At 40.5% G+C, this 26,273-nt stretch overlaps 2 protein-coding genes and 1 non-coding gene across 4 annotated transcripts; 2 read left to right on the top strand and 1 right to left on the bottom strand.

The window, feature by feature from the left end:
• Positions 1-2,129: 2,129 nt before the first annotated feature.
• LOC112088084 lies at positions 2,130-2,702 on the bottom strand. The gene has a single exon (XM_024158235.1). The coding sequence runs from the start codon at positions 2,700-2,702 to the stop codon at positions 2,130-2,132; it is 573 nt and encodes a 190-aa protein (XP_024014003.1).
• Positions 2,703-4,186: 1,484 nt separating this feature from the next.
• On the top strand, positions 4,187-7,382 carry LOC18022204 (protein PHOX1). 2 transcript variants are annotated; one of them, XM_006405085.2, is made up of 3 exons: positions 4,187-6,421; positions 6,494-6,713; positions 7,101-7,382. In XM_006405085.2, exons 1-2 carry the CDS (start codon positions 4,342-4,344, stop codon positions 6,655-6,657), a joined length of 2,244 nt encoding a protein of 747 aa, XP_006405148.1. In that variant the 5' UTR covers positions 4,187-4,341; the 3' UTR covers positions 6,658-6,713; positions 7,101-7,382. The 2 variants fall into 2 exon arrangements, with proteins under 2 accessions (XP_006405148.1, XP_024014187.1); XM_024158419.1 differs by having other exon boundaries at positions 6,494-6,718.
• Positions 7,383-17,634: 10,252 nt separating this feature from the next.
• Positions 17,635-17,741, top strand: LOC112088288. The gene has a single exon (XR_002900452.1). It is a non-coding gene; the product is annotated as a small nucleolar RNA R71 (small nucleolar RNA).
• Positions 17,742-26,273: the final 8,532 nt, after the last annotated feature.

The following is a 26,273-nucleotide window of genomic DNA, read 5'->3' as shown; positions in this document are numbered from 1 at the left end:
ACCAAACACATTCCGTTTCTTTAAACTATTCAACTCCACGTTTATGGCTTCTTTCCATTTCAGCCAATCTGATCTACGAGTGCACTCAATTATAGACGTGGGTTCTAGTGCTACCTTGTATGCAAAAGTTTCATTGATGTCGACATCTTTTCTGTTCCATAGAGAACCGAATATGATATAATTGATTGAGATCTCATTATTATCAATCCCTTCAGAACCTTGAGTTTTGGCGTCCCAAACCTCTTGAGATGGTTCGATAGGGTAAGTATCAGCTGAGGCTGTATCCGTGTTCTCTTGAATCCCGGTTTCAATCATTGCACTTTTCTTTGATTTCCGGGGATTCTTATCTTTGGAACCTGGTGGTCTGCCACGTTTCTTACGTGCGTCAGACTCTGTAGCAACTTGACTTTTCCCTGAGGGGACATCTATTCGTACTGGTGCATTACAAGCTGGTATGTACGATTTGGTAACTTTGTTCGGGTCAGCAAAGGAATCTGGCAATTGATTAGCTAGCTTTTGTAAATGTATAATTCTTTGGACCTCTGAATCACATTCTAGAGTCTGAGGATCTTGCCATTGTGTGGATGTTTGATTCCATGAAAGTTCTTTTACCAGCTTGTCTGTCTCACCACCTAATCTAGGATATACCGATTCATCAAATCGGCAATCTGCATATCTGGCTTTAAACAGATCTCCTGTAGTTGGCTCGAGATATTTTATGATGGTGGGAGAATCAAAACCAACATATATTCCCATCCTCCTTTGAGGTCCCATTTTAGTCCTCTGTGGTGGTGCAATGGGTACATAGACTGAACACCCAAATGTTTTAATATGGGAGACGTCTGGCTCATGACCCGTTAGCAATTGGGATGGTGAATATTTATGCTCACTAGATGGTCGTATGCCTATTAGTTCAGCGGCATGTAAGACTGCGTGTCCCCAAGCTGAGACCGGGAGTTGTGACCTCATGAGTAATGGTCTAGCAACCCATTGAATTCGTTTAATGAAGGATTCAGCTAATCCATTTTGTGTATGGACATGTGGAACGGGATGTTCAACACTTACCCCCATGGACATACAATATTCATTAAACGCTTGGGAAGTGAATTCACCAGCATTATTAAGACGTATAGTCTTTAATGGGAAGTCTGGAAAATGGGCTCGTAATCTGATGATTTGGGCCAATAACCTAGCAAAAGCCTGGTTCCTAGAAGAGAGCAGACAGACATGCGACCAGCGGGTCGATGCATCAATGAGGACCATGAAATATTTGAATGTCCCACAAGGTGGGTGAATTGGTCCACATATGTCTCCTTGGATTCTTTCCAGAAAGTTCAAGGTCTCTTTAGACACTTTGACTGGTGAAGGTCGGGTAATCAGTTTCCCTTGTGAGCAAGCTGTGCACTTGAGGTGCTGAGGGAAAATATCATTTGGTTTAAGGCTGTGCCCTTTAGAATTCTGGACTAATTTACGCATCATGTTCGCACCGGGATGACCCAGGCGATCATGCCAAATAGTGTAATCTAAAAACCGTGCTTTGATAGCAGCATTAGCCTCAATCATACTGACTTTAGCATGGTAAATGCCAGTAGATACGGCGGGTATAGTTTCAAAAACTTGTTTATGGCCATTTATCATTTTAGTGATAATTAAAAACTCTTTGTTCCCTTCATCCTGAGTTTCGATATGGAAACCATTCAATCTTATGTCTTTGAAACTCAATAGGTTTCTCTTAAAACTGGGTGAGTATAAGGCATCAGAGATGTCTAGATATGTGCCATTTGATAACAGCACATTAGCTTGGCCATGGCCCTCTATTAGGCTCGAACTACCCGCTATAGTGCTAATGTTTGCGGTTTTGATTACTAAATTTATGAAGTAATTCTTGTCTTTTAGAATGGTGTGGCTCGATCCACTATCCACAATGATATCCATATTGTCTTGCATATCTTTATTAAACAAGAATTATAATTCAATAACATGCAAAAATGAGATGTAAATAAAACATTACTCCATAAATTAAAATGTAAAAGCAAAAGGTCTTAAAAATCCAAAGTAAAGACAATAAATCCCAAAAAAAAAAGATAAAAGTTTAAGGAGTAATGAAAAACAAATTCAGATTTTTGAGATCAATCAAGAAGGTCGGAGAGCTCATAATCCATGCCATCAATCTTATCATCCTTTGAGTCATCTTCATTGACTTGATGAACCAGGTTAGCCTCATGATTATCTTTCCCATACTTCTGGTAGAGCTCAGCAAGATATTTGGGAGTACGGCAGTTCTTGACCCAATGATTAGTCATTCCGCATCTTGAGCAAGGAGTTGGTCTAGATGAACTGCCTCTTTGGGTCGGTTTGTTGATACCACGACCCTTACCCCGACCAAAACTGAGGTTAGGTCGGTTATCTTGGTTCGGTCTACCGCGTCCTCTGCCGCGCAGTCCATGTCCATTTCCACGTCCACGTCCACGATCTGAGGATCTGTTACGTTGGACGAAGTTGGACTCTTTTCTGGTTCCTTCTGGCAATGGGGCTGATCCTGGAGGCCGCATGGCACTGTTCCTCAACAGAAGCTGATTGTTCTTCTCAGCAAGCAGTAAGCAAGATATCAAATCCTCATAGGTGCTATGATTCATGGCACGGTATTGTTGTTGGAGAACAACATTGGGAGTGCCAAAAGTAGAGAATGTTTTCTCTAGCATATCCTTATCAGTGACCTCCTCGCCACATAGTTTTATGAGTGCAACTATCCGAAAGAGTTCGGAATTGAATTCTTCGATGGATTTGAAATCTTCGAACCGTAGGTTCTTCCAGTCGAACTTGGCTTGGGGCAGTATGACCGTTTTCTGATGGTCATATCGCTTTTTCAGTGCCACCCAAAGTTCGAGTGGATCCTCAAGAGTGAGGTATTGTTGCTTGAGAGACTCAGCGAGGTGATGGCGCTTGCATAAACGGTTTAGGTGGATCGATTGGTTTAGAGTTTAAGGGGTCGATTGGTTTAGGATTTAGGAGCTTGCATGGACCGGTTTTAGGGTTTTCAAGGATCGGATCTAAGATAAATAACCGATCGGTTTAGGATTTAAACCGATCGATCTCGGTTTAACGATAGACAAACCAAAACAATTTTAGATCTAGGGTTTTGCAAAGATTTAGGTTTCGGTTGCAAGGAATTTTAGTGTTTGGTTTAGATGATGCTAGGACCGATCGGTATGGGGTTTGAACAAAGCATTAGGGTTTAGGTTTTATATGATAAAGCCGATTAGGAAAAATAAAACCAATTAGGGTTTTGACAAGAAGAAAGAGGATCGGTTTGGTTATGGTTTTAAAAACGAAAAAGACGATGAAGAATCATGAAAAGAACCGATCCATATTAGGGTTTTCAAAAAAAAAACCAAAACTTTGATTAAGATCTATAGTTTTAGATAATACCTTTTCGCCAAATGGATTTCTGACCGGCTTATGATCTGGGAGCTAAAGACCACAGATATCTACTGGAAACTCCTGAGAATGATGGCCAGAAGGGAGGACGAACAGCTGCTACAATGAAGGAACCACCGCTTGGAAAGAATCACCCGCTAAGGTGGGACAGCGCCGATTGTTTTGAGTCTTGAGGGCGCGTCTGGTGTCGGATTGAGGAGCGGTTTTCACCACTAGATTCTTCTCTTCCAGGGCTTCAAAATGATATGTAGATCGCCTTCTAACTCCTTGTATTTTGAGAGATATGATCGTTTGAAGTTGAGCTTCGTACTGATAACGTATTAAGGGAAAAATTCTTATCTTATTGTTTTCATAAGCAGTGTATATATACATTACATAACTAATGTATCAGAAACCCTAATGGGCCATGAGACATTAACCTGATGGTTAATGGGCCGGTTACTAGAAGTCCATTTGTTTATAACACAAAGTAATATTTTTAATAGTTTTCTTAATAAGTGTGAAAAATGTCAGAATGATACTCTTTGTGAAATGGAGGGAATATTTTTTAAAATACCCAATCAAATATCCCGATTTAAAGCATCAGACATTCTCATGTCACCAATGAAATAATTCCTCATTTTCTCGATTAATTTTATCAAATTAGTCAATCTCTGTTGCACCTACATAAAAAGTTGACTTTCTGTATAAAAAATTGTCTGGTAAATTGTTATACACACTTCTTCTCTCTTCTCCCTTCTAATTTTATTCGTGGATTAGAGATCACTCCATCTAAAAGACATTCATCTCTTATTCTTCTCTCTCCCTCTCTCTCGATTCGAATCGATTAAAATTGTTTGAATTCTCCGTTTGATTGCGTCTTCCATCTTCTTTTAGGGGATTTGAAGATAATCTGGACCGCCAATGGGAAAACCGACGGGGAAGAAGAAGAATACCGAGACACCGACGGATTCATCCGGCGGCGGCAGCGGAGGTAATAAAACGGGAAAAAGCTTCGATCGTTCTGCCTCAAAGGCGGCGGCGTTCGACGAGGATATGGAGATCTTCATCAATCGAGCAATAGAGCTCAAAGAAGAAGGAAACAAGCTGTTCCGGAAACGTGACAACGAAGGCGCGATGTTAAGGTACGATAAAGCCGTCAAGCTATTACCTAGGGAACACGGAGATGTAGCTTACCTGAGAACGAGCATGGCTTCTTGTTATATGCAAATGGGATTAGGAGAGTATCCGAACGCGATTAACGAATGCAATCTAGCTCTAGAAGCTTCTCCTAGGTACAGTAAAGCCTTGTTGAAACGTGCTCGGTGTTACGAGGCCTTGAACAAACTCGATTTCGCGTTTAGGGATTCGCGTGTTGTTTTGAATATGGAGCCTGAGAATGTGTCTGCTAATGAGATCTTCGAGAGGGTGAAGAAGGTTTTGGTTGGTAAAGGGATCGATGTGGTTGAAATGGAGAAGAGTTTCGCCAATGTTCAGCCTGTTGGTGCGGCACGGTTGCGGAAGATTGTTAAGGAGAGGTTGAGGAAGAAGAATAAAAAGAAGAAGACGATGATGAATGGTGAAAAAGATGTAGAGAGGAAGAGTAACGAAGGCGTTGTTGAGAATGCGAATGTTGAAAACGGAGATGAGGCAGATAGCAGCAAGAAAGTGATCAAGAAGCTAGAGGATAAAGTTGTGGTGGAGGAGAAGAAAGTGAGTCCTGTAATGGACAAAGAGGTCATTGCTTCAGAGATTGTTGAACGAGGAGACGCAACAGTGACAAGAACGGTGAAGTTGGTTCATGGAGATGATATACGGTGGGCACAATTGCCACTAGATTCTAGCGTTAAACTCGTAAGAGACGTTATCAAGGATCGTTTTCCTGCACTGAGAGGTTTCCTGATCAAATACAGAGACTCGGAGGGTGATTTGGTTACCATTACTACGACGGATGAGCTGAGGCTGGCTGCGTCCACGAGGGAAAAACTTGGCTCCCTTAGATTGTATATAAACGAAGTTAGCCCCAATCAAGAACCAACTTATGATGGCATGAACAATGACGAACCAGCCAAGGGATCGAGTAGTGTTGCTGATAATGGAAGTGTTGGAGACTGTGTGGAATCTGAGAAAGTATCTACTGGTCTTGACCACTGGATTTTCCAGTTTGCGCAATTGTTCAAAAACCATGTCGGGTTTGATTCTGATTCTTACTTGGACCTTCATAACCTTGGGATGAAACTGTATACAGAAGCAATGGAAGATACTGTCACTGGAGAAGATGCGCAAGAGCTTTTTGATATCGCTGGTGATAAGTTCCAAGAAATGGCTGCGCTTGCCTTGTTTAACTGGGGGAACGTTCATATGTCTAAGGCGAGAAGACAGATCTATTTTCCCGAAGATGGTTCAAGAGAGACTATACTAGAGAAGGTTGAAGCCGGGTTTGAATGGGCAAAGAACGAGTACAACAAAGCTGCAGAGAAATACGAAGACGCGGTTAAAGTTAAACCGGATTTCTACGAAGCTCTTCTTGCACTCGGGCAACAACAGTTTGAGCAGGCTAAGCTTTGCTGGTATCATGCACTCAGCGGAGAGATAGATCTAGAAAGCGATGCTTCACAGGATGTATTAAAGCTCTATAACAAAGCTGAGGAGAGCATGGAAAAGGGTATGCAGATTTGGGAAGAGATGGAAGAACGCCGTCTAAATGGGATCTCTAATTCTGATAAACATAAAGCATTGCTGCAGAAGTTGAGCTTGGATGGTGTGTTTAGTGAAGCGTCTGAGGAAGAAAACGCGGAGCAAGCAGCTAATATGAGTTCTCAGATTAATCTCTTGTGGGGTTCTTTACTGTATGAACGGTCTATTGTGGAGTATAAGCTTGGATTACCGACCTGGGATGAATGTTTGGAGGTTGCAGTGGAGAAATTTGAATTAGCTGGAGCTTCTGCTACAGATGTAGCTGTCATGGTAAAGAACCATTGCTCAAACGAGAATGCACTTGAAGGTAATTAAGTTTATCTACGAATACTAAAACTCTAGGTAGGGAAGAAATAACAATCGAACAAGAACTGTGCAGGTATGGGATTCAAGATCGATGAGATAGTACAGGCATGGAATGAGATGTATGATGCCAAACGATGGCAGATTGGTGTCCCATCTTTCAGGCTAGAGCCTTTATTCCGGAGACGGTCACCGAAACTGCATGATATTTTAGAGAATGTGTTTTCAGGGCCTCAATGACGAAACATTCATCGTATTTACAAACCGGAAATATAACAACTGGCTTCAGTTTTGATGTAAGGTAAATCTTTCAATTCCGCTTCAGTTAACCTTTAATATGGCTTCTTTTGAGTTTCCTGGTATTCTTTCTTGTTATAGACTGTGGAATTACTCGGGAAGTTATAAGATTCATAAACCGCAACATGTATGCCTTGATATGAGTGTTATAGTATAACAATATGATGAGGCTGTTAATATCTATCTCAGAAAGTCATAGATTAACCTCCAGAAAACCTCAATGCATAAATGTTACGGTTTATGAGTCTGATAATTCATGAGCAAATATGTTTCACCGCATTTGTCTTTGCTTAGAGTGATAGTTTTGATAAGGGTTTGTTTGAAAATTCAGAGATTTTCAGGGTTGGTAATTTAATGAAAACTAATCTCTTGATCTGTTTAAACAGTGTATTGCAGGGATTGTATTGCACGCAACGTTTCTTCTATTTTTTCGTTTGATTTATCAGCTTTTGGAAAGCAATATTTTTTGGTCTTGACGGGTATGGCCGTGAAGAAGATGGGCGTGATGATTCTTTTTGTGCAGATGGGTTCACAAGATTATTATTTTTAAATTTAATTTTGGTTGGTTTGTAAATTATATCATAGTTCTTTTTTCATTGATTGTATGGACTAGTTCTTATGAAAAATAGTGAATTGTTTTGGGTTTGTGGCACTCAAAACTGCTAGCATCTCACTGTTTGTAAACAACATGCTGTTTCCACTACAAGAAAGTTACAGTCTTGATTATATCTCGGTCTAGCACAGACCAAAATCGTTGATAGAAAAGACTTCTCTCCTTGTCTGGTACCAGAGTTTTATCTGGGTTATTATAACAAAAGCTTTCTTGATCTATGAAGATGATGCCGGTCGAGTCAAAGAGTTATTCATATTGCTTTTAACTTGCTCGGTAATATACCGGAGAAAAACCAAACTGTACTAAACTGAACTGTCTATGGTTTGATTTTTTATAAAACCGAGAAACAGCAAAACTAAAAATAGAAAACAAACCAACGCCAAACCGAAAAAAAACCCGAATCGCCCATACTTTTGGAAAAACAATTTTAGTGACTAGTCTCTCATAATGATTTATACTAGTATGTACATCATTGAGCCATCTACGAGTATTTGAAACATTTGGCAAGGTTTCATTGGTGTGTGTCACTAATAAAGGTCATTAGCTTACATCAAGGTTGTTTTCAGGTATTGATGTAGAGCTTAACTTTGGCTAAGTACTAAACCTTCTAGGTTCTGAAGCCCACTATTGGCCCACTTTCAATCTTTATATTTGATTGATTTACGACATTCACAGCCGCAAGAAATCACGAACGAACAAAAAACAACTCTTGTTGCAATTTGAAACATTGACGACGATGTCGATGTCCAATCTTCCAAGCGAATTGGTAGAGGACATTATCTCTAGGGTTCCCTTGAGATCTATGAGAACAGTGAGATTAACTTGCAAAAAGTGGAACACTATTGAAAAATCAGAGCTTTACAAAGATTCACATTGGTCGAGCAGCAGCAACAAGGGAAGGCGAGTCTCAGATGATCGTGGTGAAGAATTACAATCTTTACTTAGTGACCGTCATCGCCGACGGCATCTACGCTGGTCTATCTACAGAGTCTACGCTGATCTTACTTGCCTTGACGAACAAGTCAAGATATATAAATTCTTTCATTGCGAGGGTTTACTCTTTACTGTTATGCGTATTGACAGGCGACATTACTAGGCTTGTGGTTTGGTATCCGTATTCAGGGCAAACGAGTTGGATCGAACCAAGATCTTTTTGCTACCTACGAGGGATGCCCTCTTATGCTCTTGGTTATGTGAATAAGAAGAACAAATCTTGTCGTAGGCACAAAATCTTGAGGTACTACCCGGTAACCACTACTTTTGTGAAATTTACGATTTTGACTCTAATTTATGGAAGACTCTTGATGTCACTTCACAAAGATGGAGATTACCGTGTTATGACCGTGGCCGTGGTCTCAAAGGAAACACTTACTGGTGTACTCAGAACTTTAGAATTGAACATATAATCTATTTTCACTTTACAAGCGAGAGATTTGGGCCGCTTCTGCCTCTTCCGTTGCTTCGGAATATGACGTTGTGTCTCTATCTTGTGTTAGAGAAGAGAAGCTTGTGGTTTTGTCCAAGCTGATTATCAGGTAAGATCGTTGGTCTATAATCCTTTAACGTGGAACAATTCTTGGATTTACTGGGTGAATCTCATTATTCATCTCCTTGTTTTTCAACCAATAATATAATGGTAATTAAGATTAAACTTAAACAGAAATCCAAATTTTAAAAAATAAGAAATTAAACAACTTCCTGTTACAGCTTCACTTCTCCGACGTAAAGTGAGAAAACCCCAATTCTTCTTCTACAAGGGTTAAATTGCAGACTTTTATTGAGGCAAATCTCGTTCTCACTGAGCATGTAAGGACAATTATTTTCTGAGACAACTATAATTCCCAAGAAAATTATTTTTATTCTTCATTTTAATATCATCTACATCTACCTCTATACTTTTTAACCACCTGCGCTTATATCTCCCGAAGTTGATTTCATTAACATACATACTCTTCTTCCTCAAGCCACTTGGTAAGAATAGCTTTGACTATTTTCATGTACTCAAAACTTTTAAAAATCACAATTATGTGAGATGACAAAACTCCATTCATATTGCTTATCAAAAATTCTAGAAATCCTTAATTAACACTATGGGCCTATTGCTTATTAGTATATAAATGTGATATAAGTATCACATAGATATATTTTTCATATATGGCTTTTGTATTCTTTACGTGTGCATCTACTTGATTAAAAGGGAATTTTTCCTTAGCAAGTCTTCACCCTGCATTAACATGGAAACTACATCCATGAAGCACAACAAGTTATAAAAAACCTTTTAAGTATTTTCAAAATATTGTTCATACTTTCACTACGTTGTGTGTTCACCATATCTGTTGTAAAATTATGACGTCCATATACCATTGCCCAATTTTCTCTCAGCTCAAATAAATTCTTCAACCATTTATCCTCTGTCAATTTATGCTTCTTTAGCATATCACTCCATGCTAGTAAGCAATCTTCTTCTTCCTCATGGTCATATATACACTTACTAAAGTCCATGGCAAACTGTTATACTCCATGAAATACATGACTCAACTTTTTTGCAGCATTTGGGTATATATGCCAAACACATTACCTATGTTTTGTTTCAGGGAATACCTTCAATATTGCATTTGCCATTGCTGCAGATTGGTCTGTAAGAATTTTTTTTGGTTGCTTTCCAGACATTGCTCTAAGAAAAGTCTCGAAAAGCCACTTATATGATTCAGTGGTTTCATCATATAAGAGAGCAGCACCAAAGACAACAGTTTACTTGTGATGATTAACCCCAAAAAAAATGAGTTCATACACCTGAAAACAAAGACAGCACTTGAAAGGTAATCAGTAAAACAAAAGAAAATGACTTGATCTCGAACTGGAGTCACGGACGTATCAATACGCCACTGTCGTGATCATAGACAACTGATAGTAGGAATTTTTCAATCCTTGATCAATTCCTCAACTACTCATGTCATTGTAGCACTTGAGGTATCAATCCAAATGGAGAGATTCTAGACACTAGAACTATGAGGATCAATTCTTAATCCAAGTCTAATAAGCAGATGAGTTGGTAACCAAAATTATCTAAAAGCATATAACAAAACAAGCAAGAACAAACAGTAATTAAGAATTAAACAAGCAAGAGAAACTAAACAAACACTCAAATTCAAATAAAAAGAAAGCTAAACCTCTAGATGTGATCATTGATTAGGGTGCTTTAAATGTGAATTCATGATGCTAAGCAAACAATGCAACACTTGCAAATCTTTAGTCTAGACTTCCAATTCAGATTAATTCATTCTCATGACAGAAATCCCTTTGTTAATTACCAATTCAAGACTAATTCCCATTAGTGAATAAGCAATTAACAAGCATAAGGTTCCAAGTCTAACATGACCAGACAGCCTCTTTGTGCATCAAAATAAGAGCTAAGAAAGACTGAATCTTATACAGAAAGATAAAGCAAGCATCACATGATCTCAAATTCCAATTAACTTAGAACTCTAATCTAGATTAATCCTCTCATGAAGGCACTAACCTCTACACTAATCCATTTTCAAACCAAATCATCATTTGTGAAATATGAATCAATGAGCATTAAGAAACAGTTCTAATATGCCATTCATGCATTTAACAATCATTCCCATGACATTAATGCATAAACCCTTAGTTAGCTTTCATTCAGGCATTTCATCAAACACTTTTGGTGCATGAAAAACCCAGATTCTAGACCCAAGTGATGTGCAAGGATCTAGCATTAGGATCAGCTAACTAAGGAAAGGAGAAGAGAATCTAAGCTTAAACAATCATTAATCTACATCTAAGCACCCTAATCTACACACCTAGAAGCTTAAAAGATGACTACTCACTAATCATGAAGAACACATCTAATCTTTTGCAAGAGATGATGTTAATCATGATTAGAAGCAGAAATGAGATGATGAGATGATGAGAAACAGACTTAGATTGATTAAATCCTTGAGATCTCTCTTAATCAAAAACGTTTTTACACTAAAAAGGAAAGAAAACTAGAGAGAAACTAAGAGAGAAGATGATATCCTTGGGTTTTTCTCCCAAAAAACTATATATACCTAGTGCTAATGGACCGGGTCAGCCCAGGACAAACTGGGTACTGACCCGGCTCAGTTGGGTCAAGTGGAAATCCTGCGGGTCAGTCCAGTATGTCCCAGGTCGCACACCTAAGTCGCAGTAGATGAAGACTTGTCTTGTGAAGCCTGAATCGCCTTGTCTTAGCCGCACGCCTAAGTAGGAGTGTTTTGCGAGTGTTGCTGCGGCTTGGTCTCCTTCCTCTCCAACTCGCAGGGCTAAGGCGGTTTCTGGGGAATGTACAAACTGTGCGGGTTGGTCTCTATTGCACCTAGGTCGCAGGCTCAAGTCGGAGTGATTTGCGAGTGTTGCTGCGGCTTGGTCTCCTTCCTCTCCAACTCGCAGCATCCAGAGCAGCTTAGACCACTTCGCATTCCGGAGAGTGTAACTCCTATGAGACTTGTCCGAATTGAATGATTTCGGTTGCAGAAGACAGAGGACTCATTTATCTCCAACTTTTGTGAAGGAAGCTTCGGTGCTTGGGAAGTGTAAGACTTCCTGGAGGGCACATCTTTGCAGTGCATGTACACGACCAGAGAGAGGCGTCTAGACATGTGTCCATTCCGGAGACCGTATCTTTCTGCTCATAGATCCGAATTGAATGCTCTTGGACGTTCTGGAAAGAAGACTCAAATGTCTCTGGTTCTCATGAAGGACCCGGAAACTAAATCGGCCTGGAAGTGCACCGTCCTTCGCATCCTTTAGAACTGATCTGCTCGGTCCGGAATACCTGCGAGACTGGGGTTCCTTCCGACAAGCTTATCTCTCTGCTCACGCGTCCGAATTCCACGATTCTACTTGCTAAGAGACCGTGATGCAATGCTCTCCAACTTCTATGAAGCACCCGCCGTCTGAATCGGACCGGAAGGCTCCCCGGACAGGCGATCATTCAGGGGTATCGGATTGCTCCGGAATGAGTGCGAGACCTGTTCGTCTTCCGATTACCATATCTTTCAGTTCTGTGGTCCAAATGCCTTGATTCCAACTGTTATGAACTCTTGACTCAATTATCTCCAACCTTTATGAAGACTCCGACAGCTAAATCTGACCGGAAGGTTCCCTGGACGGGCGATTTCGGAAACGTGTCTGCACCCGGAGATTTTGGCCGAGAGACTTGACCGCGGTACGTGTTTTTGGCCGAGAAAGCTACCCGCGGGAAGGATTTTGGCCGAGAACCTTCGACCTTCAGTACACCATTTTGCCGAGAAACCCAAAATTGTTCCTTTTCACCATGTTTGATCATTCCAACTCCATTTCTTCATCTGAATCACATCATCCACTCCAAATTGGCTCCAAAAGCACCTGTTTAACACTCCAAAACATGCAAAACTCTCTTGGACCTAATGCAATCTCCTAAGTCCTAAAACAATGCCTAAAGACCTAAAATGCATGCAAATGAGACATGATTTTGACTAGAATATGTACATTAAATGATGCAATTTATGAATATATCAACTCCCCCACACTTATCCTTTGCTTGTCCTCAAGCAAAAAGAACAAATGAGAGAGAGAGGTTGAATGCATTGGGAGTTCATATTTCCTTTGAAAGAGAAAAGTGACAACTAAGAGAATTCAAGTTCATGCTCAATATGCAATGCAAGACCATACTCTGATGTATCAACTCAACAGTAATCTCCACAAGTTCTCTTATTCCTCAACTCTTTGACATTCATTAAGCTCTTTACCAAGTGGATCAAATGATGCAATGTTCAAACAAGCAAAGTTTGGCTAGGGTGAGGTAATGAGACTAAAATGATCTCATCAGCGCCTGAGTGGGTTCAATGCAGCAAGGGGATCTCTCTATGAATGATCAAACTTTGGCAGAATGCTAAAGGTAAAAAGCAACCTATGCATACAAGGGCAAGGACTCATCCCACCCCACACTCTACTCAAAGCTTTCTTACTTGCTCAACCTCTCAAGAACCTCACTTTCCACACTAATTTCCTCTCACTAGGGGACTCACTTTTCATTTTCACACTCAATCTTGGAGTTCAAACTTTACATAGCTCTTTTTCACTTTCTTTTGTAACTTCTAGCCTCTTTTTCTTTCTTTTTAAAACATTTGAGCTCTTGGGCTTCTTTTCTTTTCTTTTCATTTAGAGGCTAGACTTTTTCTTTTCAAAACACTAGAGCTCACCTTCTTTGACTCAAAACTCCAAGACTGATTTCTTTTCCTTTTCTATCCCCTAGTTCTCACCATTCTCCTTTTATTTCCACTCATCTCTCCTTTTTCCACTCACCAACAAGTATTCCCCCACACTTAGTTCTCACCAAATCTCTCAGCTCATTGATGATGGAACTTAACACTCAATGAGACTTGCCCTTGTCGCTCTAAACCTAACACTTTCTGCTAAGTTTGATCCAAGGTGGCCTTTCAGTCACACACAAACATTTGGCTTGAAGGAAGGATGGGTTCAAGGTGAGGAAAACTGATCCAGATGTGGACTCAGCTATTTGAGCTAAGGAAGAGGGTGGTAAAAACAGGATTCTAGCTCAAATATGTATATAGGTATCCACAAGCTTATTCAAACAATGCATCAAAGATAATTTCAAGTCAAGTTCAAGGTTTTCACTTATTAGAGTTGAGTTCAATTCAAACTTGCTTCTCAGATTCAAATCATTTCAAGCCTTGCAAGCACAGAAGTCATTTCACAAGCATATTTAATCCAAATTCTCAAAGTGATGTACTCTCAAGGAAAGAACCTATCATTACTCCCATTTGCATATGATGTAAACCTATATGAAAATGCAAACTAGACTCAACCTAAAATGTGAATGCAACTACATGAGCATTTTTTGTGAAAATTTTTTCAGATTTTTCCATTTTTTTGGTTTTTTATATGCACTTAGATGAATGCAAAATGAGACTCAAAGTGAAAAGGAAAATAAGATCAGAATAAACATGATTAGTAAACACAAACCCCTCCCCCACACTTAAATAACACAGTCCCTTGTGTTATAAAAGCATGAGAAAGAGAAAAAAAATCAAACATGAAATGCAAAAGATAAAGAAAAATGCTAAATGCTCATGTACAAGTGTATGGAGTGATACCTGGTGTGGTTCTTGTGCAAAAGGGGAGTGAGTATCTGCACCAGATGAGGCCAGACACCACTGGAGATGGGTTTGGCTTGGCCTGAACTCCCTTGCTGCGGCCTGGTCTTGTGTTTCCCAGGTAGCACACCTAAGCCGCAGGGTTTTTTTTTTACTTAGAAAATTGGCCAATCTTCTTATGCTGCTACCTGGTTTCTCTTTTCCCAGCTAGCACACCTAACTTGGAGTGTTTTGCAAATGGATGTGCGGGTTGGCTTCTCTTGTTTCTAGGCCGCAGCACCAGGTAGCAGAGTTTGGGACTTAGAACTCTTGGCCTGTTCTTCTTTTGCTGCGGCCTGGACATCTTTCACTAGGTAGCATGCCCAGGCCGGAGTAAATTGCGAGTCCTGCTGCGGCCTGGGCTCTTTCTTCTGACCCGCACTCCTATCCCGCAGCTTCTGGGACTTAGGCATTTTGGGTTTCCTTCCTTTCTGTGCGGCCTGGCCATCGTTCTTCTGACCCGCACAACCATCTCGGAGTAAATTCCGAGTCTTTCTGCGGCCTGGCCATCTTTCTTCTGACCCGCACAACCATCTCGGAGTAAATTCCGAGTCTTTCTGCGGCCTGGCCATCTTTCTTCTGACCCGCACTCCTATCCCGCAGCTTCTGGGACTTAGGCATTTTGGGTTTCCCTTCTTTCTGTGCGGCCTGGCCATCGTTCTTCTGAGCCGCATAACCATCCCGCAGTAAATTCCGAACGATCGTGCGACTTAGACTCCTTGGGTTTCAGGTCGCAGCACCAGGTCGCACGGTTTAACACTTAGAACCCTCGGCCTTCTTCTTTTTGGTGCGGCTCAGCGTCTACGCTCCTAGGTCGCACGCCCAGGCCGGAGTAAATTCCGAATAGTCGTGCGGCCTAGCTCTTCTCTTCTGACCCGCACTCCTAGGCTGCAGCTTTTGGGACTTAAACGTTTTTCTGGCCTTAAACACTTCTCTCAGCTCTCTCACATGCTCCATTCCATTCATCACTGAGCTATGTCCTCCAAAAATCACCTGGAATCTGAGACCAACTCACAAAACCCATCAAAAGATCCTAAAACATAAAAAGAAATGAGAGAAAAGAATAAAAAGATTATATACAAGGATAAGCTTGGGGTGTCTCCCAAGAGCACTTTGTTTAAAGTCACTAAGTTTGACTTTTTACACTCTTTTTAGTAAGGGAGAGGAGGAGCTTTGATGCTCCAGGTCTTGTCCATGAATTCAAGTTTGAGGTCCTTGTTCATCATCTCTTGGACACCATCAGATCCTTTGTCTATGAACTCTGGTGTGAGGATAGCTCTGACTTTGGCAAATGGTCTTGATCTTCCATTGCCTTTAACCTTGTATTCAACAGCTCCACCAACAAACTTCCAAGGAGTGAGAGTTAAGACCTGAGAAGATGACTCAAGAGTGAATGGTCTGGTTCTTGGTGGGTTCTTGTCTTGAGACCCTGAGCCATTGCCTTTGTTGCTGCTGATCTCCTTCTCACTTGGTGTAGGAGATAGAGATTCCAAGCAAGCTTCATCATCACTAAAGAAATCCCCTTCAAACTCAAGATCAGGTCTTATTAGGGATTCTTTCTTTTTCTCAACAGATGCAAGGGGTATAGCTTCTTCTATAGTTCCAATACTCCCCACATACATCATCCCATAATGTTTCAACTCATCAGAATCATCAGATATAACTCCACAAAACCCAGCAAGAGGAGGCTTAAGAGGATAAGATACTTCATCATCTACCTTAGCAAGTACCACTCTTTGAGTATCAAAGTCCATCCTTGCCCCTGTGGTGTTCAGAAATGGAGTTCCAAGCAAAAGAGGTAGCTCTTTTGTCTTCTTCATCTTCATAACTACAAAATCTGTTGGAACTGTGCATTCACCAATTTTCAATGGGTAGTCTTCAAGGATTCCATATGGTTTCTTTGAGGATGAATCTCCAAAGGTGATTGACATGGGGTGATGCTTAAGACTCTTGATCCCTAGTCTCTCCACCATGTCTAAAGACATTACACTGATGCTTGATCCAGAATCACACAAAGCATTGTCCACTTTCAAATTTCCAAGAGAGCATGAGATGGAAAACTTTCCTGGGTTGCCTAGCTTGGGAATAGATTTGGGTTTCACCCTTGTTGAGCCAGTGCTAGAGACTCCATCAGATGTCCTTCCTTGAACCATTCTCTGATCCTTTCCTTCAGCAATCTCAGAATCATTCTTTTTCATATCAAAACAAGCTGTCTCCCCACCTTCTTTCTCAATGTCCTCATTGAGATCAGAGAACAGGAAGTCAAACTCCTCTATGATGGCGTCTTCATCATCTTGTGTTAGGCACTTTGCACTTGAGACATTGCCATGGAGAAGATCCTCAATTTCTTGGACAGCAGCATGATTCTCATCATTTGAGAGGATGGCATTGCAGTATTCTGTTGGATGTGCTACTGATGTCCCTGGTAAAGATCTTTGAGCTTGAGAACTGCAGTGGCCCTTGTTGTTCTCTAGAGTCTTGACTTTGGAAGCCAAGGTTGAAAGCTGAGATAAAAGATCAGAATAACTGCAATCCACCTTGTTGTTAATCTCTGCCATTTTCTTGTTAAAGTCCATGGCACCACTTGCTTGACCTTTGAGGACTTCCTGGAGCAGGTTCTGCACTTCTTGATCCTTATTCTCTGAGTTCTGTTGGAGACTTTGTTGTTGCTGAGGGACAAAACCTTGTTGTTGAGTGTTTTGAGGATAGAAGTTCTGGTTTGGGGGATTCTTGTAGTAGGTAAAGCCCTTTTGGTAACCTTGTTGGCCACCTACAAAGTTCACCTCAGTTGTGATGTCTTCCCTTTGAAATGTGTCTTGAAACACATGATTCACATCTCTAACAAAGTTCGCTGACTGATGAGAAGCTAAAAGAAGTGTGTCTAGCTTCTCATTGAGAGACTTGATGTCTTTCCTTGTCCTTTCCTCTTCAGCACTCACAGCTCCTCTTGAATTCCTTTCAAAGTCTGATCCATAAAGCTCATCACTCTGAGCTACATTCTCCACTAAGGTCATGGCATCATTGACTTCCTTGGTCATGAAATTACCATTTGAAGCTGTGTCCAAGAGAAGTCTGACCTTTGGTAAAGTACCTCTGTAGAATGTACTTAGCAGCTGACAATCTGAGAATCCATGGTGAGGGCATTGCATGGTATACCCTCTAAATCTTTCCCAAGCCTCACAAAATGATTCATGGTTCTTCTGAATGAAACTTGAGATTTCATTTCTTAACCTTGCTGTTCTTGATGAAGAGAAGAACTTGGTTAGAAATGCTCTTTTGCATTGCTCCCAAGTTGTGACTGATCCTTGAGGTAGAGACTTTTCCCACTGATGAGCTTTGTCTCCTAGAGAAAAAGGAAATAGCCTCAACTTGAAACTGTCCTCACTCACTCCATTCATCTTAGTTAGATCACAAACTCTATCAAAGTTGTCAATGTGATCTAATGGGTCTTCTAATGCCAAGCCATGGAACCTGTTTGATTGCACCATGTTGATCAGGCCAGATTTGATCTCAAAATCGTTTTCAGGTGTTGGGGCTTGAATCCCATGTCTTTGACCCTGAGCATTGGCCTCATCACCAGCTCCCACAACTTGTCTTGGACGTGGAGGTGGTGGCTCTTCCTGATTCTGGTGGTTTCCATTACCACCATGAGCCTGTTGCCCTTGATCCATACCCAACCTCTCAATGTGCTCAGCTCTTTCTCTTTGTCTCCTTGCTTGACTTCTGGTGTTCATACACCTGAAAACAAAGACAGCACTTGAAAGGTAATCAGTAAAACAAAAGAAAATGACTTGATCTCAAGAAGATCCAAAGTCCTAATGCTAGAATGAACTCTCCAATTGGCAACGGCGCCAAATTGATAGTAGGAATTTTTCAATCCTTGATCAATTCCTCAACTACTCATGTCATTGTAGCACTTGAGGTATCAATCCAAATGGAGAGATTCTAGACACTAGAACTATGAGGATCAATTCTTAATCCAAGTCTAATAAGCAGATGAGTTGGTAACCAAAATTATCTAAAAGCATATAACAAAACAAGCAAGAACAAACAGTAATTAAGAATTAAACAAGCAAGAGAAACTAAACAAACACTCAAATTCAAATAAAAAGAAAGCTAAACCTCTAGATGTGATCATTGATTAGGGTGCTTTAAATGTGAATTCATGATGCTAAGCAAACAATGCAACACTTGCAAATCTTTAGTCTAGACTTCCAATTCAGATTAATTCATTCTCATGACAGAAATCCCTTTGTTAATTACCAATTCAAGACTAATTCCCATTAGTGAATAAGCAATTAACAAGCATAAGGTTCCAAGTCTAACATGACCAGACAGCCTCTTTGTGCATCAAAATAAGAGCTAAGAAAGACTGAATCTTATACAGAAAGATAAAGCAAGCATCACATGATCTCAAATTCCAATTAACTTAGAACTCTAATCTAGATTAATCCTCTCATGAAGGCACTAACCTCTACACTAATCCATTTTCAAACCAAATCATCATTTGTGAAATATGAATCAATGAGCATTAAGAAACAGTTCTAATATGCCATTCATGCATTTAACAATCATTCCCATGACATTAATGCATAAACCCTTAGTTAGCTTTCATTCAGGCATTTCATCAAACACTTTTGGTGCATGAAAAACCCAGATTCTAGACCCAAGTGATGTGCAAGGATCTAGCATTAGGATCAGCTAACTAAGGAAAGGAGAAGAGAATCTAAGCTTAAACAATCATTAATCTACATCTAAGCACCCTAATCTACACACCTAGAAGCTTAAAAGATGACTACTCACTAATCATGAAGAACACATCTAATCTTTTGCAAGAGATGATGTTAATCATGATTAGAAGCAGAAATGAGATGATGAGATGATGAGAAACAGACTTAGATTGATTAAATCCTTGAGATCTCTCTTAATCAAAAACGTTTTTACACTAAAAAGGAAAGAAAACTAGAGAGAAACTAAGAGAGAAGATGATATCCTTGGGTTTTTCTCCCAAAAAACTATATATACCTAGTGCTAATGGACCGGGTCAGCCCAGGACAAACTGGGTACTGACCCGGCTCAGTTGGGTCAAGTGGAAATCCTGCGGGTCAGTCCAGTATGTCCCAGGTCGCACACCTAAGTCGCAGTAGATGAAGACTTGTCTTGTGAAGCCTGAATCGCCTTGTCTTAGCCGCACGCCTAAGTAGGAGTGTTTTGCGAGTGTTGCTGCGGCTTGGTCTCCTTCCTCTCCAACTCGCAGGGCTAAGGCGGTTTCTGGGGAATGTACAAACTGTGCGGGTTGGTCTCTATTGCACCTAGGTCGCAGGCTCAAGTCGGAGTGATTTGCGAGTGTTGCTGCGGCTTGGTCTCCTTCCTCTCCAACTCGCAGCATCCAGAGCAGCTTAGACCACTTCGCATTCCGGAGAGTGTAACTCCTATGAGACTTGTCCGAATTGAATGATTTCGGTTGCAGAAGACAGAGGACTCATTTATCTCCAACTTTTGTGAAGAAAGCTTCGGTGCTTGGGAAGTGTAAGGCTTCCTGGAGGGCACATCTTTGCAGTGCATGTACACGACCAGAGAGAGGCGTCTAGACATGTGTCCATTCCGGAGACTGTATCTTTCTGCTCATAGATCCGAATTGAATGCTCTTGGACGTTCTGGAAAGAAGGCTCAAATGTCTATGGTTCTCATGAAGGACCCGGAAACTAAATCGGCCTGGAAGTGCACCGTCCTTCGCATCCTTTAGAACTGATCTGCTCAGTCCGGAATACCTGCGAGACTGGGGTTCCTTCCGACAAGCTTATCTCTCTGCTCACGCGTCCGAATTCCACGATTCTACTTGCTAAGAGACCGTGATGCAATGCTCTCCAACTTCTATGAAGCACCCGCCGTCTGAATCGGACCGGAAGGCTCCCCGGACAGGCGATCATTCAGGGGTATCGGATTGCTCCGGAATGAGTGCGAGACCTGTTCGTCTTCCGATTACCATATCTTTCAGTTCTGTGGTCCAAATGCCTTGATTCCAACTGTTATGAACTCTTGACTCAATTATCTCCAACCTTTATGAAGACTCCGACAGCTAAATCTGACCGGAAGGTTCCCCGGACAGGCGATTTCGGAAACGTGTCTGCACCCGGAGATTTTGGCCGAGAGACTTGACCGCGGTACGTGTTATTGGCCGAGAAAGCTACCCGCGGGAAGGATTTTGGCCGAGAACCTTCGACCTTCAGTACACCATTTTGCCGAGAAACCCAAAATTGTTCCTTTTCACCATGTTTGATCATTCCAACTCCATTTCTTCATCTGAATCACATCATCCACTCCAAATTGGCTCCAAAAGCACCTGTTTAACACTCCAAAACATGCAAAACTCTCTTGGACCTAATGCAATCTCCTAAGTCCTAAAACAATGCCTAAAGACCTAAAATGCATGCAAATGAGACATGATTTTGACTAGAATATGTACATTAAATGATGCAATTTATGAATATATCATCATCACAAGCAAACTGTTGTCTTTGGTGCTGCTCTCTTATATGATGAAACCACCGAGTCGTATAAGTGGCTTGTCGAGACTTTTCTTGGAGCAATGTCTAGAGAGCAACCAAAAACAATTCTTACAGACCAATCTGCAGCAATGGCAAATGCAATAGTGAAGGTATTCCCTGAAACAAAACATAGGTTATGTGTTTGGAATATATACCAAAATGCTGCAAAAAGGTTGAGTCATGTATTTCATGGAGCAGAACAGTTTGCCATGGACTTTAGTAAGTGTGTATATGACCATAAGGAAGAAGAAGATTGGTTACTGGCATGGAATATGCTAAAAAAGCATAAATTGACAGAGGATAAATGGTTGAAGAATTTGTTTGAGCTGAGAGAAAAATGGGCAATGATATATGGACGTCATACTTTTACAGCAGATATGGTGAGCATGCAATGTAGTAAAAGTATGAACAATATTTTTAAAAATACTTAAAAAGTTCTTATAACTTGTTGTGCTTCTTTAAATACTATGAAAGAGTGTTGGATAAAAGGTGATATAAATAATTAATTGCTGATTTCAATATGATGCATACCTCGCCGGTATTATGTGCTACTATAGAGATGTTGCAACATGCAGAGGAAGTGTATACACCAGAAGTTTTTACTTACGTGGTGTATGAACAAGCAAATGTATAATCATGATCGACATGCCTCTTTGGATTCAATAACTTCTTCATTGTCTTTGGTATCCATGGATGTAGTTTTCATGTTAATGCAGGGTGAAGACTTACTAGGAAAAAATCTCTTTTAATCAATTAGATGCACACGTAAAGAATAGAAAAGCCATATATGAAAAAACAATATATCTATGTAATAATTATATCACGTTTATATAATAATAAGCAATAAGCCCATAGTATTAAGGATTTCTAGGGTTTTGTGATAAGCAATATGAATGGAGTTTTGTCATCTCACATAATTGTGATTTTTAAAATAGTCAAAGCTATTCTTACCAAGTGGAAGTGGCTTGAGGAAAAGAGTACGTATGTTAATAAAATCAACTTTGTGAGATATAGGCGCAGGTGGCTATAAAAAGTATAGAGGTAGATGTAAGTGATATTAAGATGAGAATATAAACAATCTCTTGGAAATTAAAGTTTCCTTAGAAAATATTTGTCTTTACATGCTTAGTAAAAACGAGATTTGCTTCAATGAAAGTTTAAAATTTAATCTTTGTAGATGAAGAATTGGGGGTTTTCCATATTGTGTCAAAGACGCAAAGCTGTAACGGGAAGTTGTTAATTTATTTATTTATTTATTTGGATTTCTGTTTAAATTTAAAGTAAATGCACTAGATAACTCAAGTGCTGTTCATAATTTGCACAATGGGAAAAAGCACTTTTGCAGGACTGTACAATTTACAATATGGCAACGTTACCCTTATATCTCTATAATCTCTAGATGATCATGCACGATATTATGTCAGAGATATTGATTTAATATCTATAAAATTTCGAACACTTCCACTGATTCTTCTTCTTCTGGGGACTACTATTCTTTTTCTTCTTCCTCCACTTTCCCTTTTATAACTCCATTTCCTAATCCTGATTCAAATCCAAACCCGGACCCTCCTGTTCTTGGATCTTCCCCACCCGATTCATCATCACCAAATCCGTATGTTCCAATTCTCTCGAATCCGCCGGCGCCGATTGTAAATCCGAACCGCCTCTGCCTCCGCCTCCTTCTACGTCTAATTCGAATCCTCAGCCGCAATTTTCACCTCTTCTGCCGGATTCGGATACAACAACCACACCGCCTCCGCCTACACCAGAAACAACAATCGCGCCGCCGCCTCTAGCGACAGTATCGACATCTCCGCCATTAAATCCGTCGAGCTAACATAATATATATATATATATATAGTGTGTATCTATTTGAATTACTCTTATAATTTTATTGTTAGACTACTAACAATACATATAGAGTGTTATATATTTTTGTAGCACACTAACTACAAAAATAACACCTATAATAATTTAGATAATTCATTATTGTTATCAATCTAACATATTTTTTACCTTGTTAATGATAATGTTAGACGTTAATTTTATATATATTATGCTAAGTATACCAATAACATCTTCGATCATTTATATAACTCGTTATTGTTATCAATCTAACATATTTTGTACCTAGCTACTTATAATGTTAGACGTTAGTTTATATGTATAACTGATGTAAGCTTAGTGTTAGCAAGATAACAATGTATGTAGTATAATAACAAGTTATGTAGTTGTATAACTTATATGCTAACGAAAGAAAGATGATGAGAGAGAAACTTCATACAACAAAGGAAGACTCGTAACAAATGAAGGAGGGGGTAAAGAGTAATAACACCTTCGAAGTGTCAGAACAATGTCCCACCAATTTACTGTTTTTCCCATTTAGCAAATTTTGAACAGATTTTAGATTTTCTAGCAAATTCACTCTTAAATTTAATCTTACATAACATAATTTTATTAGTTGGAAAACAAGGAGGTGAATAATGGGATTCACCCCTAGAAGTCAATCCAAGAATTATTTTTTGATATGGAGAGTGTTTTCGGCCGTGAACTACAACTTCGTATTAAACAAAAACCCAATGTAAGTCCAATATGATGTGTGAAGACCATGTGTGTTAGGGATTTTTTTGTACATACATGAGCTAAACACATTTTATTGGGCTTGTATTGGGCTTTCATTAATATTTTGAAGTCGTTCGGATTGTGAACTACCAGAGAAAAAAGCTTCCATCTAACCATAATATTGTGGTAGTCCTTAAACCAATTCTGGTTGCTTCCATGCTTTTCAATTTGTTGTGGCATGAGATCAAGTTTTTTTTTTTTGCTACGAATATTAATATCATATAAATGAAAAAGGAGCTACAAAGTGCAGACCTATTACAGAGCTTCCTTGGCAAAAAAAAAATAAAAAACATGGAGAACAATACAACGAATGGTGAATACAAAGCAGCTAGAATCACCTAATCCAAAGCAACATTAAGTTAGAAAACTGGCACTTCTGACGTCTTCTAGAGATTGTGTTACAGATAACACGGTCGATACTCCTGAAGATGGAAGAAGCAGGGATTCGCTGTTGATTGTGAAGAATATTGTTCCTCTGGATCCAAATGTGGTAAATAACAGCCTGACTAACCAACTTTCGCAGAATAGAAGGCGCAGCAGGAGTACTGACTCGTATCCAAGAGAGTAGCTCAGACCAAGATCTGAACAACTGCTGAGAGGGATTGAGCCTATCAAACACCATCTTCCAAAATGGCAGCGCTGAACGAACATTTGAGGAGCAAGTGATCACGCGTCTCGTCGCTGGTAGAGCAATAACAGCATTCTGCGGAAATATTCAACCCCCAAGAAGCCATCTTCACACGAGTGGGTAACCTGTCCAACTGAGCGATCCACATGTGAAACGCGTGCTTAGGGACCCACCTCTTGAACCAGATAAGATTAGCCCAGGGCTTAGGGGCATCCCTTGGTTTAACCTCATCCAAGTTTTTGCAGAAGAGAAAGATCTACTTCTAATTCCATTAAGAACCCAACAATGGTAATCAGCAGGAGCAGATAGAGATGGGATGCAAACCGTTGTAAGATGGGCGTGGAGACTAAGCTGCTCGTCTGATCTCGCGTTAGGTAATCTCCACCCAGAAGCATTACAAGCCTCACTAACTTTAGCATCAATTGCTATTCTGAGATTCCGAGGACCAAAAGGTCCGAAGAGGTTAATAAGAGGACCGAGAGGGGTCTAATGGTCCCACCAGAAACTGGTGCTCAGTCCATTACCGACGACTGTCCTTAGAAATCTCCCAGCTAGAGGACGAAGGCTAAGAAGTGATCGCCAAGTCCATGAATCCGATTGAGAGCTCTGAATTGCCCAAAAACTGATGTTTTGCAATATGCCATACCACCCACAAAGAAGCACTCCCAACCAAATGAAACGCAAGCAAAGAGGTCTGTTCCAGTCAGAGAATCTCCTAAGCCCAAGACCTCCCTCAGTTTTCGGCAGACACACCTTAGCCCATGCTACTTTAGCACCTTTACCAGATTAAATTCTCTCTGACCATAAGAACTTAGAGCAAAGATTTTCTATCTTTTTGATACAGCCTTTAGGGAGGATGAATGTGGATATCCAAAAATTCACAGTACCTGAAATAACCGAGCTGATGAGCTGAGTTCTGCCGGCATATGAGAGCAACTTGACTGACCAACATCTGAAGCGCTGCCTAATCTTTTCCAATAGTGGCTCATACTCAGAGATTCTCAACTTCCTGTGCATTAGCGGCAGACCCAAATACCGGATTGGAAGAGAGCCTAACTGGAAACCAAATCTCTGCATAGCACTTGCTTCAATGTCATTCACGCCGGCAGTGAAAAGCTGAGTCTTCTGACAGTTCATGTGAAACCTCAACCAAGATGCAAAATCATCCAGAGTTTCTCTTATGCTGTGAAAGGAGGAGCTACCACCATCGAAAAAAATCATAACATCGTCTGCAAACATCAGATGCGATATACTCAGCCCAGTGGTATTTGGATGGTAGTGAATATACCCTGCGTTGAATCTAGATTTCAGGAGCGAGGAGAACACTTCCATAGCTAAGACAAAGAGGTAAGGGGATAGAGGATTCCCTTGCCTTAGGCCTTTAGTACTTGAGAAGAAACCTCCGGACAAGCCATTAACTGAGATACTGAAGGAGGGAGTGGTGATACATTCGCTTATCCAGTTCACGAAAACAGCAGGGATATCGAAAGCACGAAGATCAGAGAGAACGAAGTCTCAGCGCACAGAATCGAATGCTTTGCGCAAGTCAACCTTGAGCATACCTCTGGAGTCAATGGGAGTTATAACCGTGCACAATCTCGGTAGCAAGAAGAACGTTCTCAGCTAGCAGACGACCTGGAAGGAAACTAGACCGAGCCGGAGAAATGATCGTATTCAACAGCCCTTGGAGACGGGAGGCCAATAACTTGGAGATGACCTTGTAACAGGTGTTGAGACAAGATATCGGTTGAAAATCCGCGAAGACGCGTCAGGGATCTTAGGAATCAGAACTAGCGTTGTGGCATTCCATTGCCTGAGTAGCTTTCCGGAGCTGAAGAATTCCTCAATGGAATCACAAACCTCGGGCCCAACGACTGACCAACAACCTGTGAAGAACTCTGCAGAGTACCCGTCTGGACCGCTAGTCTTGTTCTTTGGGAGATCGAAGAAAGAAGCTTTAATATTCT

Source organism: Eutrema salsugineum, unplaced genomic scaffold, assembly GCF_000478725.1.
Source record: "Eutrema salsugineum unplaced genomic scaffold, Eutsalg1_0 scaffold_15, whole genome shotgun sequence".
NCBI classification, from domain to species: domain Eukaryota; kingdom Viridiplantae; phylum Streptophyta; class Magnoliopsida; order Brassicales; family Brassicaceae; genus Eutrema; species Eutrema salsugineum.
Note: the sequence above shows the minus strand (reverse complement) of the source record. Positions and strands in the feature narration are given on the sequence as shown.

What these genes read in the sequence shown, in the direction of transcription:
- LOC112088084 (XM_024158235.1), bottom strand. Translation starts at nt 2,702, where the DNA reads ATGCTAGAGAAAACATTCTCTACTTTTGGCACTCCCAATGTTGTTCTC.
- LOC18022204 (XM_006405085.2), top strand. Translation starts at nt 4,342, where the DNA reads ATGGGAAAACCGACGGGGAAGAAGAAGAATACCGAGACACCGACGGAT. An exon ending in AAACGAGAATGCACTTGAAG is followed by an intron (nt 6,422 to 6,493) that starts GTAATTAAGTTT and finishes AGAACTGTGCAG; the next exon opens with GTATGGGATTCAAGATCGAT.